The sequence below is a fragment of the Plenodomus lingam genome (assembly GCF_022343315.1).
Source record: "Plenodomus lingam strain CAN1 chromosome Unknown contig_17, whole genome shotgun sequence".
Classification (NCBI taxonomy): domain Eukaryota; kingdom Fungi; phylum Ascomycota; class Dothideomycetes; order Pleosporales; family Leptosphaeriaceae; genus Plenodomus; species Plenodomus lingam.
This window is the reverse complement of record NW_027093934.1, coordinates 319976-340100: the sequence shown is the minus strand read 5'-3', so window position 1 is coordinate 340100 and position 20125 is coordinate 319976. Positions and strand designations below refer to the sequence as shown.

At 48.3% G+C, this 20125-nt stretch overlaps 5 protein-coding genes across 5 annotated transcripts; 2 read left to right on the top strand and 3 right to left on the bottom strand.

Annotated features, from left to right (window-relative positions):
* Positions 1 to 311: 311 nt before the first annotated feature.
* IAQ61_003120 (uncharacterized protein) lies at positions 312 to 905 on the top strand (the record flags this gene model as incomplete). The annotated part of the gene is made up of 4 exons (XM_066095840.1): positions 312 to 317; positions 402 to 487; positions 538 to 824; positions 874 to 905. The coding sequence occupies 4 exons, from the start codon at positions 312 to 314 to the stop codon at positions 903 to 905; spliced, it is 411 nt and encodes a 136-aa protein (XP_065954085.1).
* Positions 906 to 1274: 369 nt separating this feature from the next.
* Positions 1275 to 2863, top strand: IAQ61_003119 (uncharacterized protein; the record flags this gene model as incomplete). The annotated part of the gene is made up of 6 exons (XM_066095839.1): positions 1275 to 1342; positions 1498 to 1681; positions 1737 to 2005; positions 2058 to 2075; positions 2150 to 2422; positions 2470 to 2863. The coding sequence occupies 6 exons, from the start codon at positions 1275 to 1277 to the stop codon at positions 2861 to 2863; spliced, it is 1206 nt and encodes a 401-aa protein (XP_065954084.1).
* A 1863-nt stretch (positions 2864 to 4726) lies between these two features.
* On the bottom strand, positions 4727 to 5671 carry IAQ61_003118 (uncharacterized protein; the record flags this gene model as incomplete). Its single annotated transcript, XM_066095838.1, has 1 exon — positions 4727 to 5671. One exon carries the CDS (start codon positions 5669 to 5671, stop codon positions 4727 to 4729), a length of 945 nt encoding a protein of 314 aa, XP_065954083.1.
* A 261-nt stretch (positions 5672 to 5932) lies between these two features.
* Positions 5933 to 12911, bottom strand: IAQ61_003117 (uncharacterized protein; the record flags this gene model as incomplete). Its single annotated transcript, XM_066095837.1, has 4 exons — positions 5933 to 7330; positions 7464 to 11397; positions 11540 to 11934; positions 12027 to 12911. The coding sequence occupies 4 exons, from the start codon at positions 12909 to 12911 to the stop codon at positions 5933 to 5935; spliced, it is 6612 nt and encodes a 2203-aa protein (XP_065954082.1).
* A 4248-nt stretch (positions 12912 to 17159) lies between these two features.
* On the bottom strand, positions 17160 to 19803 carry IAQ61_003116 (uncharacterized protein). Its single transcript, XM_003844725.2, has 2 exons — positions 19036 to 19803; positions 17160 to 18970 (listed from the first exon to the last, which is right to left on the bottom strand). Exons 1-2 carry the CDS (start codon positions 19677 to 19679, stop codon positions 17404 to 17406), a joined length of 2211 nt encoding a protein of 736 aa, XP_003844773.2. The 5' UTR covers positions 19680 to 19803; the 3' UTR covers positions 17160 to 17403.
* Positions 19804 to 20125: the final 322 nt, after the last annotated feature.

The following is a 20125-nucleotide window of genomic DNA, read 5'->3' as shown; positions in this document are numbered from 1 at the left end:
AGATAATGTACATGAGGGTAAGATACGGTGAGCAAGATCTTGCAAGGGTCGCAAATATTACCGCTCATCTATGCAAAGCATTCTCTCCGCCAGTTCACTTGAGTCATCCAAGCATCGCGGTCGTTGGAGCGCTGGGGCGTAATCTGACAACATGTGGCTTGAGGCCGCGCAACTTCCGCCCCCAATCAGGTGGCCGGACCTAGTCTTGGCAAAAATCCAAGTGGCTGGCCTAGCGAACGTTCCCTGGCCCTCGATTCCTTCCGCAACAACGTCGAGACTACGAACGGCTCCGTCCAGTGCCCGAATTGTGCATGGCAGTGAGTGAGCGGTCACAGCATCAAACAACTTTGTTGCCTTTTGTGAGGTCGGTGAGAAAGTATGGCTAATCCTTCGGCTTGCAGATGAGCGTAGGTTGGCAGAAGCAGTCGATCATGGCCAACTTGCAGACGACCAGGGTCACTCTTCAAGGCCTTACCAACCGATTCGGGTATGCAGGTCGTTGCTCTACAACAACAAAAGATTCAACTCTGCATTTAGGCCTTCTTTCAGTCCCCGCGCCACGGGAAAATCATGGCTGAGGACGGGGTCCGAGACGTGCATGGACTATTTGGCTCATGACATTCGTCTTGTCTTGGTGCCTAACCTTCGGTGCCTTCCGTACTTCTTGTACCTGGCTCCATATGTGCCGACCCAAGAGCAGGGACGCGAGTCATTGTACACTGCTCCAATCATAGACTTCGCCTTTCCTGGAGTCCCCATCGGTTCCTATAGCCGGCCACATTGGAAGAGACGATCTATCTTGCACTCTCTCCCAGAGCAGTGGAGTACGCGTTCTGCGTTTTGCCAAGTATCAAAACTTACGCGATGAGCCAGGAACGGGTTGCGCTAGTTCCTCGCTCGCATGACACGGGAGGAGCCAGGCATGGAACAAAAAGCTAACAGGCGTACCTTACAAATCCTCTCCCTTCCGGGTAGGTCATCGTCACCGCCGTGTCCCACAGCATTAGATCAACCCAGAATGGGCCCCTGTCAAGCAAAGCCGCGGTCACGTCTTGCAGTTGACGCTAAAAGTCAGCCCTATGCCCATATATGTGTAGAGTACCGCTTGACTGGGTCCGACATAGCCTCTTTCTACGAGCCAACGGATCTCCTATTATCTCAGATTCATTTGTTTGCTGGCGTAGCCATCATCACCGACCGCTATTACGGCAGAGACATCTCCTCGTGGTGCGAATCCGTGATCCACTTTCGATCTCGTCCTATTCTTGTCTATCATGTTGGATATCCATGATTGGCATTCTCCAGTCGGGCGCCCTGATGTTTCTTACCCGCCAAAATATGTGTACGTCGCGCTTTCATAAGACTGAGACGTTGGGGTGGCAGTGAGCCAAGGTCTGGAAAAAACGTTGTCCTAAATCCCTTGTAGGGGTGGACTGCATGTTCCAAAGAAATATATCATAAACTGGCATTTTCTCTGGCACTGACAGACTTCCCAAGCTACCTCGAGGGGACTGATCTTGTTCATCGATCATTTGGTACTACCAGGAAACCTGGTAAACTACGCGTCGTCCCGCCCGCAACGCCCTACTATCGCCCGTCTCTGAAGTCAGGCACAAGCCGTAAAGAAGAAGCTATACGCCCGAAACAGGAACCTTCCTCGCCCGTCATGTCCGGATATGGGGTGTGTAATCGACGTCGCTATATTATTGATGGTACCCACTAACAAGACGCGATAGTACTCACAGTCTGATCAGACCGGGTACAACTACGCGCCTGCGTATCAAGCCGGTGTACCGCAGTACACGCAAACCCAAGTCAATCAATACTATGCACAGTATCAATGCTATCCTCCACAACCATATCATATCATCCCTGATTACTATGTTCAAGCTCCTGTGGTCGCGCAGCCCACTTTCCAACAGCCATTAACTGGATCTGGATATGATGCTCGCTGGCAAGTTCAGGCAGACAGCAACGAGCTGAATACACCTCAGGGTCCTACCAGGTAGCCCATTCCACGCAGACACTGTAGGCCCGCAAGCTAATACAATGCGCAGGAGCAATAGCCGTACACGGTATGTTAGAAATCAGCGCAATTCTTTGACACCGATTTTTCTATGAGTCGAACATATGATTAACCGTGCAACAGAACTTGGACCTGTGATATTCCCTCGTGCACCTCCTCCGCAAACTTTACCCGTCTCGCCGACCTACAGCGCCATCAATCGACCGTGCATGGCGTTGGAACTCCAGATTACCCGTGCACTGTTCCAAGATGCAATCGTGTTGGTGACAAAGGCTTCACGCGAAGGGATCACCTAGTCGAGCATCTTCGCAACTTCCATCACATGGACATTCCCAAGAGGCGGCCTGGAGAACGATCTGCATTCCCATTGGGGTGGCCGGAGGGTGGCGTGAGTCAGTGAGTATGATCAGGGACGAGGAAGAGGAGGGCTGATATGGGCGCAGGGGCTCGAGTAGTGGCCAGGTTGGTGGAGGTGAGCATGTACGCGGGACAAGTAGACTTGGCAGGTCTGGCCGGGTCACTAAACCTTCAAGGCGAGGTGGTAGGGGCGGTGGGCGAAGTAGGGGAGCGAGTAGAATCGCAGGGGTCGCACGTGGAAGTGTTGGATTCCTCACCGAGGTACAGGATCAGAATCCAGATATTGGGTCAGCGGAGGAGCCGGAGTTGGCGCGGACTTCGAATTCCGCAGACAAGGCTGAGGTTGCGGGTGCCCAAGGTCATGTTACTCTGGACGACTTACTGGCTCTCGGGGATTATCCAGTCCAACCCCGAGGGCATGCGGACACTGGCGACATCATTACCAACAATGAGCGTTTTTGCCCATGGGATATCACATAGAACAGGACATTTCGTTCACATCTACCTATACCGGCATTACCTATACACTCACTCCGTCGTTTTCATTTCTTGCATAGCATTGCGCGTCGATACATTTTTACTAGCCCTAGATAGCCCTATCACGCCTAGAACAATATTCCCTCCCAATTTACAACATCAGCACTATGAGATGACATCATCACGGAGCACATCATGCCAGATGCCATGAAACATGGGCGTACAAAGAACGTCAACTCCATCACTAGTCATGCTCTCATCTCACATGAACAAGCCAATCACGAGACATAAGCCGATTCGCATACATTCCCTCGAACGCCCAAAAATCACAATCCGATACTAACGTTATGACTAGCTCTTTTTTTCTCGCTTCCGAATACCGAGTCACCGTACCGTACTCGCTGTGCTTACATACAAGCTTACAAGGCTGATCCACGTGGGCGTTTGTTTGTGCCTCCGTGCTGCAACATTAGCATGGGTTGTCCTACCGTAGGTACTCGTACTAAGCGAATTGTGAGATGAGATGACAGGAGCAAAAAGCGTCGTCGTCACTTCTCTGTGATTCTATAGTACTCGCATATCACAACCCAACCCCGAGCATTCCATCCTAGGTCCGAAAACACCGAAGTCTAGCTATGGGATGATATCAAGGCTGAGAGGGATTTATTGTGGAGTGATGGCATAGCGTAGTCGTGTTTATGCCAATGTTCTAAATCTGGAATCGCAGTTTACCTACATGGTGCGGCGAAGCGTAGTGCAACGCAGCACGAGATGGACGCCGCATTTAGGCCACCCCTCTCAGAGCGGCTATATGCGTACAGTAGGAGGGTTACCTACATCTCCAATTCCCCAGCACAAGTCTCGAGACGGCCCTTTTCAATCTTATGGCAAGCTAAGCTACTATAGCTTCTCACGCTATCGAATCGGGTTGAGTTGTGTTTGCACACGCATAGGTCTGTGATCATAGCATGTGCGGTACGTATGACAATTCTTCTCATCTTGCACTAACTATAGTTGAATCATAAGAGCCGCTCCTCTGGTGACTCAAATGGCTCGCTGTCTAGATAGTTGGAGGATGATTGCTTGTCGCTGGTGCTGTGTACATCATGCTTTTAGTTGCTTTTGCTTTTGAGCAGCAGTGAGAGAGTCGAAAAGTTTCTGTCTATTGTGCTTAAAGGATGTAGATGGATTTGAAGTGAGTCAACTCAGGTATATTTGGTGCAAACACCTGTGCAGCAGAAGTAATTGGGTCGCACCCGTTGTCTCCGTCGTCACGGAAGTAATGCATGATTTCCTCCCACACACCCTGGCGGCAACCTGGTTCAACACGCCGCGCAAATTGGGCAACAAGCGCACCGCACGGGTGAGTCTGTGGTTTCTAAGCAGCATCTGGGCAATGTCTTGATATTCGCATAGTTTTTCCATTGTCCATGTTGAATGTACGTGTATGTATCTCCTGGATCACAATATCGATTTCTGATTTGCTAAAGATGCGCCCATGTTCGAGTTCCTGCCCTTCTCGAACCATTTCTTATGCTGCCTGTCAGATGCTGTTGCGCCTTGGAGACAGATGTACAGCACTTCGTGACGTTGTCCATAATGAAAATTATGCATTCTATATTCAGAGTAGAGAGTTTGCCTGTGATGCGGAAGGAAGCAGTGTGTATCTCAGTCTCATTGTCTTGAGAAGTCAGAACAGATCAGAAAAAGAGACATTTGCGTAGAACTGCAGACCACATGAGGCTGGCTATAATGACCTTTAGAGCTGTCAGCCGTAGGGATAGCGTTTCTCTCTTCTTCGAGACTTGCGAATACTGATTACTTGGAGTGATCAGCAACGATGGTGGCAACTGTGTCATCGGAGCCCTAACTTCCATTGGAGAGGTGCGCGGTCCCGTTAACAGTAGGACCTCCATTGAGTTTCACCGCTGTAATGGTAGATGAGTGGTTCCCATTCTCCGCAATCGAGCCTCGCATATTTGGTATAAGTTCCGAGGGCAAGTCATCCACCCCGGAAACTATGAGTTCGCGGACTGTGATACCACTAAGAATCCTCATAACTGGCATGTTTACTTGCAACGTTTTCAGCCACCATGTACGGATTTCCACGGCAAGGAGAGAGTCAAGGCCGAACTCGTCTAGACGCGTGTCCAGGAAATGGGAATCTGGACTCTGGATTGCGGCCGTGTCCATTTGGAAAAGTGAGCCGATTACCGGCAAGAAAACATTCTTCAGCACTTCGGTCGCTTCCCCCCGAGATTTAGCTTTTGCCAGCAAAGCCTTGACAGAGGCTCGTGATTCAGACGTCTTGGAGGCCGTTTCGGCTGTGGCACTGCCAATCATATGTGCCGCCATTGGGTCAGAGTACCATGCCAAAGTTTTAGCTGGATTTGTGTTCACTTTCGAAATCCCCATTGTGATCTCAAGAGGTAATTTCGATCCGGGTCGTCCCGCCATCACAGCTTCGGCAAAAAGTTGATGGAAGTCTTGCTCGGACATGAACGTGTACTCCCCTTGTCGAGCAAAAATATCCCTAACTTCTTCACCTTTCTGGGAAACGTACCCGACACCCAGTATGGGCCCAATGTGCATAACTGAGGCAGCGAGGCCGCGTTGTCGTCTTTGTCTCGCGAGACTCGTCATGAACATATTTGCGGCTGAATAGTTCGACTGTCCGACATTGCCGATGATGGCAGTAGCAGAAGAGAAGAATACGAAGAAATCAAGCGCTGTATCTCCAAGTAGCGCGTCAAGGTTAATGCTGCCTTGTACCTTGGGTCTCAAAACCTTTTGCATGGTATCGTAGGTCATGTCGCGGAAGCCTATGTCTTGTAGCACCACTAGATAGGGAAGACGCAGTGGTTAGTTACAACTCAACTTTCTCTAGAATGGGACTGTATGTAAGAAATATGTTACTTACTTGCCCCTTGTGCGACGCCTCCTAATGGCGGTAGATTCGAGTGGATGTAGTGACACACAGCCTCAGTCTGCTCTCGGTTTGTGAGGTCGCTGCAAATCCATGTTAACCACGAACGTCAAACTGTACAAGATCATAAAAGAGATGGGTAGAACTTACCATGGAAGTATTTTGACGAGTCCCCCGAGTGTGGCCATCTTCTCCACCCAAGAAGCAGTAACATTGGGCCTGCGGCTGGTAATGACAATATACTTGGCGCCTCGTCCTATCATCCATTCACATAAGGATAATCCCAGGCCTCCTCCGAGTCCAGCGAGCCAATAGGTCCTGGTATTTGAGAAGAGGTTACCGCTATCGATTTGGCGGATTTTCACTGGAGCCTCCGTGATTCCGTCCCATTCGACCACGGTCCGTTCTGCTTCATCAAGTCCCTTCCCCGTCAACTCAGCGAGTCTATCAACTGACAGACGACGAACGTCTATATACATCTTGGGGTCGGATTTGCTTGTACAGGAAATGTATTGCTCAGCGTAAACGACTGCTGTAGCCAAGCGGTCCTGCAAATCCTCGTCACGAGCATTATCAGGAACTGATGGTTGTGTCGCGAAGTACTCGGTTAGAGAAGCGACCTTGTACCAATTTGAACGCAATGAAATGATACGGGCCACTGTGTTGGCAGAATGTTTCTGTGCCTCACAATTGAGAAAGACCAAGTTGTGTTTAGGCAGAAGAGTTTCTAAGCTCCGATCAGGGGCCCTCGGGTTGATGTGAACATACTTTCTCCCTCGAATAAAGTTGCATTGAGGCTTGTTTCCCATAACTGTCACATCTATGTGTCGCTTCTTGGCCTCTTCAAGTAGTAAAGCCTCAACGATGGTTTCGGGTTCGTAGGCGATGAGATGATTGCCTGGAGTCAGGTTGCGCAAGGTCTCGATTACGGCGAGACTTAATACGACGAGACGTAGGAATGATGCCTTGGAGTCTTTGGGGATGTCTTGCATGATTTTTCGGCTTTCCAGAGGGGGAACGATCTGGGAAAGCTTAGACGATAGCACAAGTTGAAGGTCCCCAGTGCCATTTTCTCGACCGAGGCTGATGTGACTGTATCCAAAATCTTTTTTGACTGAAACAGCGGAGGCGAGCGAATGCGAGAGTGTGACCTGTGTGTGTTTTGTGGTTGCAGACATTGTGCTCGACTCAGTATCGTACGCCTGTTCTTCTTCGAGACAGTACTCCTCATTGACGTCGTCGCGGGTTAGCCTGACGATTCTATCACTCTTTCCGATATCGACTCTCTTATAGATGGCGCGGCGTGAGGAGTTAGAGCGATCATTCATGTCGCTATTAGGCTTAAGGCGCGGAATCAGCATCTGACCATGAGCGTCAAGAACAATCTCACGCTCCGGAATATTGAGCATGTTGAATTGACCTCCATCATGTTGACCTGCCAAGTCTGCTTGAGCTTTGAAGCGAAGAAAGGACTTTGCAATGAAGCGAGCGTTCAACGTGTGAGCGTCCTCCAAGTCCAGAAACTGGGACGTCAGTGTAGGGACCTCGCAAACGACCCCACGCATTGTTCCAACCATTACTGTAGGCAAGTTAGAATATTGAATAAAGTAAATGGGGAGTTCCAGCATATGACCTACTATTAGCAAAAGGGTTTTTAGCCCGACATCCCTGAGTTACCCAGAAAATTGAGCCGAGGCTCTGCAAAACCTTCTTGAGTGCTTCAAAATCAGTGTTGTTGAGATTCTGAAACAAGGGCTTATCAAGCTCAGAAAGGCTCAGGATAGTCGACTTGACCGAAATTTCCAGGCCGTGGCCTACCAGGTCAGCAAAAGAATCGACCTGTACAACACTGTTGAAGTGTTTTTGGAGAATCGGATATAACTGCTCAAGCAACTGATGAGTGTCAGAAGTTTTTCCACCGATAAGTACTAGGTCATGGTAACCTCCAGGCTCAGTGCCGGACAGCGATTTTGACAATGGTGGGGACCAGACAGATAGTGGATCTCGGATGTAGTTCACAACATCGTCGACAGCCTGTGACACAAACACTGCCGTTGGATGGGAAAGAGGATAAGTGGCGGGTGAGCTGGTATCGCATCCAGAAAATCCAGTCGCACGTAAGAGCTCATCCCATTCACTCAACGACAAAAATGGCCCTAGCACTCGTCCCTCATTCACACCCACCCACCAGTCAGGGAAGGCGCCAAAAATAGCCCCAATTCGCGTGACGTCGTTGGAAAACCCTTCTTGAATTATGAGGTAGCCCCCGGGCTTCAGGAGCCGTCTCAAATTCTGGAGTGACTGTCGAATGGAAGGGGTGGCGTGCAGCACCATGGAAGCAACAATAAGGTCGTAGGCATGCAGTGAAAATCCCTGGTTAATTGGGTCACTCCCGACATCAAGAATTTTGTAATTTATCTTCGATGATTTGCTTTCAAAGACACGCCGCGCTGTGGTGAGAAACGCCGATGAAAGGTCAGTGAACGTATATGAGGAGAAGCTGTCGACCATGCCAAAGATGGATTTTGTTGCACTGCCGCTTCCACCGCCGACTTCGAGTACATGTAAGTGCGGGTACTTGTGAATGATCTGACTCGTCACTCTCCCGATATACGACGTCACTTCTTGTAGCCCCAAGGCCTTGGTGTAGGTCTCCATCATGAGTTGGTCTTTCCTGGTGATCTCACTTGCGGTCACTTTGCCTTTCGCGATGTCAATGATGTTTTCACCAACCCTTCTGAGCATCTTGAGGTCGATGTTGTCACTGTAAGGCTCTGATGCTTTAGCGATTGACTCTTGTGTATCGTTGTACCAATCGGGCTTCCAAAAGGGCCGGTCGCCGCGTCTGACAAGATACTCAATATGCTCAGCATATGCAAAAATTCTGGAGATAGGCCCTTCACGTCGGCAAGGATCGTCCTGAGGAATTGAGCACTGTAGATGGTGCAAGTAAAAGAAAGAAATCCTGTCCAGTAGCTGTGACAGTTCCGTCTCCTCGGGCGTTGGATTCAGATCGCAAGATGCCTTAGCAGCATCTGGGAAAGCTGGACCCCATTCTACATTAGCGAGTATCTGCTTGTCGTCTTGTGCCGTTGCTGGAGCGAACGGTACACATTCAATACCCTCCATTTGAATCATGGCATGTGAGAGTTCCTCGGATGTGGGGTAAATATCTACATCTCCTCGAAGTCCGGAAGACTGATTCGGCTGGCATGTATCTATTCTCAGCGACTTGCCATGGAGCATTCCTGGCTTGCATAGGGAGGGATTGATGGTGATGCGCTGTATGGTTCGTGGGACATGAAGAGACCACAGCCTTCCATCGTAAGGAGCTGCTTGTGCAAGTAGAACGGATTGAATTGCTGCATCCAGCATGGCCGGGTGAATTAGCAGCCTAGATTCTGGGTCATCGGGGCTCATGACATAACCTCGAACTGCACCAAGCCGTCTCTCCAGTTTATCTAGGGCGCGAAATGGGCCTGTGTATCCGTACCCTAGTCGCTGAAATGAGTCGTAAAGATCATCCGTCTTGACTGACAGAACATTTTCAGGATGCGGACCCCTTGCTGGGAGAGAGCTGGGAGACGGTGATCCCATTGCGATATAGACAGACCCCGTAGCAAATGTGCGCAGAGATATATCGCCCGAGCTTTGGGACGATCCAGAATTTACTGCAGGGGCGCCAGAGTATTGGAATTGGGCAGTCGTGGTATCATGGTCGTGGGTAATGTTATGCAGACGGAATATAGCCTCGACCTTGGCATCGTCTCCATTAAAAGCCATAGCTTGGCTAATATCAAGATCGTGGACTTGGATGAGTGAGACTGCTTTCGAATCAGCTGCTTTCGAATCATGAAGCATCTTCAACATTTCCCTGGAAGCTTCAATGGCTAGGACTACATAACCTGCAGCTGGGAAGACAGCTTGGCCTTGCAGACGGTGTCCATTAAGCCATGGTATCTCCTTTGGGCTGAGGATGTGACGCCATCTAAGCTCTTCAGCGACACAGTCGGGAGCCAGAGAACCGAGCAGCTCGTGGGGTCTGGACCTGAAGTGGTAGGCCCTTGAATATCTTGAGTCATGCCAGTAGCCAGTTTCGTGATCCCAGGAATAGAGCGGCAGAGTCTTGTCAAGTCTTGCAGGCGCATCCCCCGACACGAACCGATCATAGGCCTGTAAATCAAGTGAAGAGCGGCCTAGGTGAGAGCAGATATGTCCGAGACCGTCTGAAATGGATAGAATACTGTCAGAACCTCTTTTCAAAAGTCCGGTGTATGGTACTGGCTCTTGTTGTCCAATTGCCTCCTGAATAGTCTGTAGCGCTGGACCACGGAGTGCCGCATGAGGTCCTATCTCAACGGCAAGGTGGCAAGGGCCAAGCAAGCTGCAGGTCTTTTGGATGGCCTGCATGAAGAGCACAGGGTTTATCAGATTGTCCACCCAGTAATCGGCTGTTAACTTGTCCAAAATATCAGCAGTGACCTCCTGGCCATAACAACTCGAGATCCAAAGGCACTTGGAAGCTGATTTCCGAAGAACTTTAACATCTAACGCACGGAGAGACTCTCGATGAGCTTCTGCGCACGAAACCATGTGATGGGAATGATAGGCCTTTTCCACCTTGAGAACGCGAGCTAACTTTTCCTGATCCTCAAAGATAACCTTGAGTTCCTGGATCGCATCTTCGTCCCCTGATAGCGTGACGCTTGATGAGGAGTTAACAGCAGCGATGGTTACCCTCTTCCTGAACTTTTTCGAATCAAGAATCTCAGACGCTTCTTCGAAAGATGTTCCCACGGCCATCATGGCGCCCTTGGTGCTACCACCCGCTAGCTTACTGTGTAGGCCACGGTAATAGGCAATGCAGATAGCATCCTCAGCAGATATAAGGCCAGCAGCAAAAGCAGCAGCAATCTCTCCAGAGGAATGGCCTACAACGGCGCTAAACTCAAGCTTAGAAGAGCGCAGGAGTTCGACTAGAATGATTTGAATTGCTGTGCAAATCGGTTGAGAAAATTGAGCTTCAGCAACACGCGAGGCTTCGACACGCTGAATCTCTTCTCGAAGTGACCATGAAGGACGATCTGGCGCCGGAAGTCGAGAAAGGCGGCCTTCTAGCCTTTCCAATATTTCGGTCGCTGCTGGTGATTTAGAAAGCAACTCCGAGCCCATGCCAGCCCACTGAGCACCCTGACCGGTGAATATGCCAAACACAACGGGTCTTTGTTGTGTCTGACTTCGGTCAAAATTGGCACGGATACTTATCGGCTTCGTGCCAACCTCAGAAGCATGAACCATATCCTGCAGTTTACTCAGAAGCTCAGCGCCATCACGAGCTGCCACCGACAGTGCGTACTGGAGCCGACTTCTGCGAGTGTGTAAGGTGTAGGCGAGATGGCGAGGCTGAATATAATCCATGTTCTTTTCAAGGTATGTCGCGAATGTCTTGATGTAGTTTCGTAACGACTTCTCTGACGCAGCTGAAAATATGAAAGGTGTAAACACTGGCGCAGAAACATCCGCTGGTTTCGGTTTTGGGTCTTCGTTTGCTTGTGTATAGCTCTCAGCATTCTCGAGTATTGCATGGGCGTTGGTACCTCCGAAACCAAAGCTGTCGTGGTATTGATATTAGTAGCTGACTGTAATTCTATGTTAGGATCACTTGCCTGTTTACACTTGCGCGACGTGGTTGTGCAATCTCCGTCGCTGGCCACGGCGAACAGGTCGTTGGGACGCGCAAAGCATCCGTAAACCGTTTGATACGGGGATTGAGCGTTTTGAAAAGCAGATTTGGTGGCACGATGGACTTTTGGAGAGCCAGAGAGGCCTTGAGAATGCCCGCTAAACCAGCAGTTCCTTCGGTGTGGCCACAAATTGTCTTGATGCTGCCGACCCAAAGAAGATCGGTCTCATCACTCTTCCTGTCAGTGCCGGTGTTCCCGAAGAAGGCAGAGTGAATGGCTTCAGCTTCTATCGGATCTCCCGCTGCGGTCCCGGTCCCATGTGCTTCGAAACTGATGGGGAAGAATGTTAGTTGATACATTCTGTTCACGAGCAGCGCATTCCGTATGAAGAACTTACTACTGCGGCCGGTCAAAAGAGCGGCTAGGGTCGAGTCCAGCTCGACGATATGTGTCGCGAATAAGATCTTCCTGTGCGATGGGGGAGGGCCTGGAATACAACCAACCAACGTCAGCTTTGGAGAACGAACAATGCAATGACCATGCCCGTTCATCTTACTGACCTTGTAATTCCCTTAGTCCGTCCATCAGAGTTGACACCAGTTTCTCGAATAACACACTCGATTTCATCTCCATCGGCCAGAGCATCATCTAGTCGCTTCATAACAATTGAACAAACTCCTTCACCACGTGCGTATCCATTGGCACTAGCATCCCACATGCGGGACCGGCCATCAGGAGACAATAACTGTAATTTAGTTTCGCCGATATACAGGCTTGGATCCATGAGCATATTGGTTCCCGCTGCGATAGCGATGCGTGACTGTCCGGATCGGAGCAGTTGTACTGCCTGATGAACAGCGACGAGACTAGAGCTGCAAGCAGTATCAATAGTCATAGACGGACCGTGCCAATCAAAGAAATATGATAGTCGATTAGAAAACAAGCTGCGAGCAGTACCCGTGACGTGGTATGTTCCAAGTGTTTCTGGATCCTTCAACATGGCCTGCTCATACTCTCCCGCCATCAGTCCAACATAACAGCCCGTGTCTGAGCCCTGGAGGCGGTCCATCGTCTCTCCAGATACTTCTAGAGCTTCATAGGTGACCTCGAGCAGCAGCCGCATTTGTGGATCCAACACATTTGCTTCAGCAGGATTAATGCCGAAGAAACCGGCATCAAAGTGGCGTTCTACTCCCTGCTCGGAGAGGAAATATCCCCGGAAGTCTTTGACGTTTGCATGACCATGATAAGAACCGTCCTTGTGGTAGAATCCAGCCGCATTAAATCGTGATGACGGCAAGGGAGAAGAAACGTCTGTTGGAGAATAAAGTAGGTCCCAAAGTTTGGAAGGCGTGTTCGCACCACCAGGGAATCGACAGCCACTACCAATTATGGCAATCGGAATATTTCTATCGCAAAGTTCTCTCTTTTGAATAGCCATACTTGAAGTGCCAAAAATGTGAGTGTATAGAATGAATTTATGAAAGTCTACCTAGGATGCTGAGAAGAGATTGTACGTGCATTTATTCTTATGGTCATGAATATCAACTTCGCGGCCGAGAAGGATGACTCTCGGTATTTACCATAGGGGCCGACAACACGAACTAATGATTCGTACCAGGAGATATTTCTGCGGACCAGCCGGAGAGAACTTGCCTCAGATCAATGTCTGATGCAATCTTGCAGATTCAGTCAACAGACACGTGCGATTATTCTACCAAGGCTTGCCCAGCCTACTACGTTTGTAAGTCAGAACATGTCTCTCGAGATCAGACCATACAGACCAATATAGATGTCAGTCCAAGGCATACTAGTGCGCTCGGATTATGCGGACGCCATGTAACTTATTGCAAGTCAGAGACCTATGTCGACCCAGTCGTCCGTTGCTTACCTACGTCTGAATGGGTACGTGTCCCTGTATTAGTATCACACCGATAGGCGGTCTGCTTAGACAAATAGAGGTCTTTCTGACTTAGAGTTTAACTAAAATGACAGGGTCCTACAGGATCCGCCATACTTAAACCTTAAAAACTCGGGCCAAGATGGAATATGTGATACCACGGGATCGCTATGAATAATAGGTAAAAGTCGTGCCAGGATCAGATGCGGACTTTCGGGAGAGAGAGAGCATGCTCATGCAAACGTGGGGAAACTACAGCGTGCAAGTTCCTTCGCCTGAATCGTTATGAAACGGTGCGCCAAGGAGTACCATATGCTATCAGGTGTATCAAAGTGATATCTTGATTAGGTAGAGTGGACTTGGCGTTGACGGGGATGCAAGCCGACGGTTCCATAGCCTGTCCAACTAGACACAAGGGAAACCAACCACGAGTCAGCAAAAATTCCAGCTTCTTATCCGATGAACCCTCTAACGGCGGGCATCCCACTGAATTCTACATCTCCATGTAACATCTAGTAGGCCTGCCCCTTTGATACTGGTCTATCCTCATATCTCACACGTCAGTCTTCTAGAAATTTTCGTCTTCTACAATATCTCAGATCAACACTCATCCAAGCATACAATATGTTTACTTGGTACAACAGAATTTGCCAATTGATTACACTGAACCGATAAATCTCAAAGGTTCCAATTTGGGTATACCTAGGCAATCCCCTCTTGAGCACTGTGCATTTCCGAAGATAGCATGTGGATTCTAATGTGCACACGATGAAGGCTGCACCACTTGTATGGTACTAGCAGATGCAGCTGGGCTCAAGTCTACTTTCCGCCGACAGCCGGGTATGTGACTCGTTGTGAACCTAAGGAACAGCCTCGGAGTTAGTAGCAATGTGTCAAATCTATCTGCCGAAAGCTCGACCCATTATGATGATCATGGTTCGGCCAGGAGTCGAAAGAATGATGCAGACCTCAACGGCACAGCTGCCAGGTATCTAGCGAAATTCAATGCAAACCAAGGATTTATCTACAGAAACTCAAACTCTATCGTACCTCCGTATGAAAGGCATGTTGGGACTGACGATATTATCACACAAAGTCCAGCACACGGGATTTCGATAGACCCTTCTATTGGCGAACATGTACTTATGGTGGCGAAAATTCTACTGATTACAAATTTTCTGAATATCCTAAACCTGGTTATCTCAACTAGAGGTGGAGCGATAGTGATGGACCAGTGTTGGGTGACTGTTAGCCTGATCGCTGTGTCAGGGTGACGGAGATATGATCTTGTGGTATCTGTGTACAGAGAAGTTGGCTGACTACTACTATAGTCGTTGATATTCCGTGCTATCAAGTTGCTAAAAGTTTCTAGGGAATTGATGTCCTGTGGTCTACAATAGGGTGGCAGAGACGGTAGATGGCCTGGACAGTCCCGAATCGGTAATGAGACTGCAAATCTCGCTGTGACCCTGGCTCTGCTCGAGATTACAAATAGGACTCAGAAGTTGGAGCTGACTAAAAAGAATAGACTTTTGGAAACACAGCATAACATTTGAGGGTCAAAGCAGACGATATTGAGACGCTTCACTGCTCCAGCAGGAAATATCAATCAGCTTCAGCTTGGTGAGGCTTGAGTGCATATCTGCGCCTTCAAAGTACATGGGATAGTTGAGAGCTCGAATAATATGCAGCTTTATCATCACAAAGAATAGAGTGTCTACAGTTTACATGTTTTGGGCCTACAGACGGTATACATTAAGATAAATCAAAAAATGAGTCAAACGGTATCATATGATGCATATCACGAGTTTCCACTATGATCTAAAGATAGCAAGCACAATGTCAGACATTTGTTCACTACCAACCGCTGCTTCTATACATAATACAGCTCCCGGATGGTGTTTCTCAGTCAACAGTCAGTCCCACGCGGAGTGGTAATATCTCGCAAACTTCCCCGTTATACATTAACCTTTCACCTATTTGCAGGAGGATAGAGTTACTTCTAAAAAGCTCAATATTACCCTGACAAAAACCTTATCAACTCATACAGAGTCTATCTCCATTGCCTGAATCAAGTTAAATCGGCTTCCTACACTTGATCCAACTTCGTTAATATTCGACTTAAGAAAGCAAAGTCCTAAATTCATGTCAACACTAGTTCTGAAATACTACGGAGTCTTCTCCATTGACAAAAGACTAGACTAAAATACTGAGATTCTGGTGGGGCAATGAATAGTGAACCTGGCGTTGATGGACGCTTCTCATACCAGGTCTATGTACAGTCTGCTGTTTAGGGAAGGAAATCATTTAGAGTGCATTGTTTTATCCTTTTCAAATCAATTACTGTGGCAAAAGAGATTGCACGTTCAATTTATTACTTAGAGAAAGGATCGAAGAACATTATCTAAGGATACAATACACCAAGTCATTTTTCTAGTACCGGCGTTGTACCTCAAATTTCGCGTCTGCTAATAGATCTACGCTTGTAACAATTAAGAGGCGTAATTCATAAACTCCATACCAAAAATATAATATAGGAATAATGTGCATCAATTGCAGTATCCGAAAATGAGGAGGGTCCAAATGTAGTGTGTGATGTGATCATATTGTCCTAGTCTAGGAGGATGGGAGCCACCTATGGGCAAGCACCGCCAAGGGGCTAATCCCATTCAAGAGTCACACGTGACCGAGATATCTATGACCACAGCAATAATAATGTGCTGAAAGACCAAGGGATAGAAGACTCGTCACATTAGCTTAGACCATGTTAGTGCCAATTACCAAGGCTTCAAGCAGGAGAGCAAAGACTAAGATTGCACTTGCAGCATCTAGATTTAAGCTGGAGGAGAGAATTATACCTCCACTAGAAGACTTTGATATAAGTCCATATAGACATGAACTTATCCATTGTTTTGATGCCTTTGCACCTATCTCAGATCCACTTTGAGTCTTATCTTCGGTGGTGGATTTGCCAAATAGTTTATGACTACTAGATAGGCAGTCTTTTCGGCGCGATTCAATCATGGCTCTTATCAGATCACAAAGATCCTCCTTTCCATTGAGAGCGTGGAGCTGTCCAGTGTTGGCGCAGGAGACTGAGCTTTGCAGTGCTGAATCTATAACTAACGCTACTACTTTGAACCTTCTACCAGTATTTTTGTGATATTAATTTATACGGGCAACCAGGTAGCTATTGTTACTGAAATAGTAGCCGTACCGCGTCAGTGTCAATGCACATTAACAATTAGCGCATGCAAGTCGTTGACGCAATGCTCACGCAAAAATCATTCAGGTATAACTCGCCTGCCATAATCTACTCGTATATAAATCACGGGGTTAATAGCTCACTCTTGTACAACTCAGCACCTATGTACCCCCACACCTTTTTCACGGGCTGTGGGTCGCACCAAGCACCCTCTTTAATAGCTGCCGATCTGGCGGGCTTTAGCCGAAATTGAGCCTTGCTTGACTCTTGAACTGTAATAGTTACAGTCGTCGATAACCAGTGATCCATACTTTAATTATTGCAGTGAAGGATATTTGCAGATCGTAAGGTGGCTGCAGGCGGGCCGCCATTGGAAGACTGGTGCGTTTATATGGCCGATTGTCAATTGACTAATCACTCAAGCCTGCCAAAACACAAAACGAGCAGTGCAATACCATATTGGGGTCTTACGCATGTATACACCACTGACACGATCGACTTCATCCGGGCCATAAAGTTGGTACCGTTGTAACACCATTAATTCTATTTCTAGAACGAAGACTAGGTACCTGACTGCCGTAGCTAGATGAGCGAAATTGCCCCCTCGAGCAACGAATAGTCATCTAATGATCGAATTGTGTATATCATACGTCCGTGAACAAATTTCTACCACGACCATGACCAGCCGCAACTTCGCTCTTAGTTTTCCTACCTCCATAGCTCAAATGTAGTATAGGAATTGAGAAAATACTGTTCAGGTTACGAAACGGGACGATAATAATTCGGTGCGACTATGTCAGGTATACTACGCTAAATGTGTATTCCAATTTACCATCCAAAAGCCTCGTCCAAGAACACGTAAGGCCGACTGTTGGCATGAACTTTTACAACTTCTTCTCGAACTGCATCGGCTAAACCTGGTGGACCGGATACAATGATTGCGATCGCTCCAAATTCGTCACGGGCCATCGATTGAACGATAATGCTCTCCAGGTCCAATCGCTGGCCAACGGCTGTCTCGACCTTGATATTTGATGGAAATGCATCGAATGTAGGCCCCAAAGCTGGTACAAGACCTGGCTTGCGACAGGACCAGAAGAGTTGTTTATCCGTTGCTTTGCTGGCTCGTAGCAATGGCAGACATGCCGTGATGCCAACCCCACCTGCGATACACAAGACGCTGCTACACCTCGATATCTGCGAATGAATACGGCCAGAGTGGTTATAGGGGCCTTCTATAAGCACTCGCAGCTGTACGTGTTCCTCTCGTGATTGAACAGTCTTATCTCTGAGCAGCTTGGTAGTCCCGTTGCGTACCCGCGCGAAAAACGTCATAGCGATTTCACAGCGGTCAGATTCTGCGTCGCTCATAGCCATAGGTGTGGAAACTTTCCGAGGAAATTTCTGCTCATAGACTTCCCCCGGGCTTGAGATTCTAGATTCGTGGTGCAGTGTTGCGCTGCTCACCGAGAATGGATGCGTCTCCCAGAACCGCCAGCTGAGGGTTGGAAAGCACAGGAAAACGACACTGGCAGGGTAATCCTTGCCTTTGATGTCGATTCGTATGTACTCGCTATCCGTGTTCGGGACGACAGTTACTATAGCGGTACAGGTCCCGTGGGATACCATTCGAGCGATTCTGATACATCTCTCGAGAGCCCATATGCCCGCTGCAACAAACATCCAGATCTCATAGCCCCAGTTGTACTCATAGACATACCAGATGTGATAGTAGTAGCCGATGAGAAAAAGCAATGATAGTGCAACGTGCGAGACAATGAAGAACTCGTAGAAGCGCTGACGAAGCGGGAGCAGAGAGGTTGGGATCAAGGCACACACCGCGACGGTCCCTGCGATGCCCCATGTCCAGTACTGTCGGATGGACTCGGTTTCATACGCTCCAGCCTGGGCGTAATAGCTCCAAAGCATGCACGAATGTACCACAGTATGGATGGCGGTCCAATACCCAAGCCAGCGGTGAAGAAGCATGTAAGTGCTGTAGCTCCAGTCGGTAAGATAAAGAAGCACGTTATTTCTTGACGAGAAAAGAAACATAGCCACAACATTCCCCATGGCCATTGTGCCAGCACGATTCCCCACGATGCTGATAATCTGTTTGGCTCTTGTCGTGAAGCTCGCTTGGGGCTGAGTGATAGTGTATGGTGCCAAAAGTAGGATGATGTTCAAGATGCTAATGGTAAAGATGAATAGGCTCTGCCCTCGAGTGGGCACCAGTCCTCCAGCCACTGGGTTGCGATGATGTTTACCAAAAAGCGGCGGAACGACCATGATAGATTGGAAATAGCTCCATTTGGTACTCTTGGTTATTCCTGGGACAAAGCGTATTAGAGAGACTAGAATAGGTAGTGCAATAGCCACGACAGCAATTGCGATACTTATCAACGTTAGTTCTTATGACCCAGTCATCAAACTCAGTCGTAGGAGCTATGCTACACTTACGTCATTGTGCTGTGGCCTTTCTCATTGATCTCGAAGTCGGACAAGTAGTTGTACTGTAGTTGCCATTGTATAGGACTGACAAATCGCGTTTCATTCAAGGCACTGCTTCCACCAGTGGTCGTCACAAGCGGACTCGAGATATTGGGAGGCTTCAGACCACTCGGAATAGATACCGTGGGAGGATTGCTAGTTCCATTGTTGAAACCTCTCGCGTCTTCGTCTTGCCGAGCAGCTGCCAGAGCATCTGCAAACGATAAGACGGGAACGTATTCACTGTTTCCCAGTGTACCAGTTCCAAGATGTGTTGCCCAGTAGTCTTGGATCACATGCAGTGTTGGTTTGTCGCTTAGCGCACAGTAGACGTCGATGCAGAGGGCCATGGTTTTCAGGAAGTCCAGATCTTTCACAAAGCATTCTGGGGGTGTTGAAACGGGGTTATGTGCTGTACCGTGATTCTCAGTTGATGCTGCTGGTGTGCATGCCAGCGTTTGTTTGCGGATCACACTACGACAAGCAAAAGCACAAGTCGGATTGTAAAGATTCTTGCCGTATCCTATGAGGCCAGTACCATCAGGCTTAACGAGTGTTATGTGGAGTAGCAGTACGTTGCATAGTGAGACACGCCAGGTGCGCAGCAACCTCATGATAGCGACAGAGGCAGTCGTTAACTTCTCATGAGAATAAAATATTTCAGAGCGGTCAATTTCAGTTGGACTAATTTGCGTTTTGTGATACAGAGTGCATGTGGTTGGAGATAAAACTTGCAAGTTGCACCAGTACACAAAACTCATGCCCCCCCCCCCATAGTACTATACATTTGGGTCTCGGCGTACCTTCGTTGATCGGTGTAAGCTGTACTTTGAATCAGATTCGCTTATGCAGCTCACGCATGATCGCTTTCTCTAATAGGTTATTGTCAATCCCGGGAGGCTATGGACGCCTGAATGTCTTGGAAGCTGTGAATGTCTTGGCTTGAGCAAATTATTATCTATTTTGATGCACCTATAATTGAGTACTCGCTTAACGCATGTTGTGTCAATAACCTCTTCATTATAAGATGATACTTTCAGGTTGCGGAAAAAAAATTGCC

Coding starts and splice junctions, on each gene's coding strand:
- IAQ61_003116 (XM_003844725.2), bottom strand. CDS start 19,679: ATGAGGTTGCTGCGCACCTGGCGTGTCTCACTATGCAACGTACTGCTA. Junction 18,971..19,035: donor AAAGGCCACAGCACAATGAC/GTAAGTGTAGCA, acceptor AACGTTGATAAG/TATCGCAATTGCTGTCGTGG.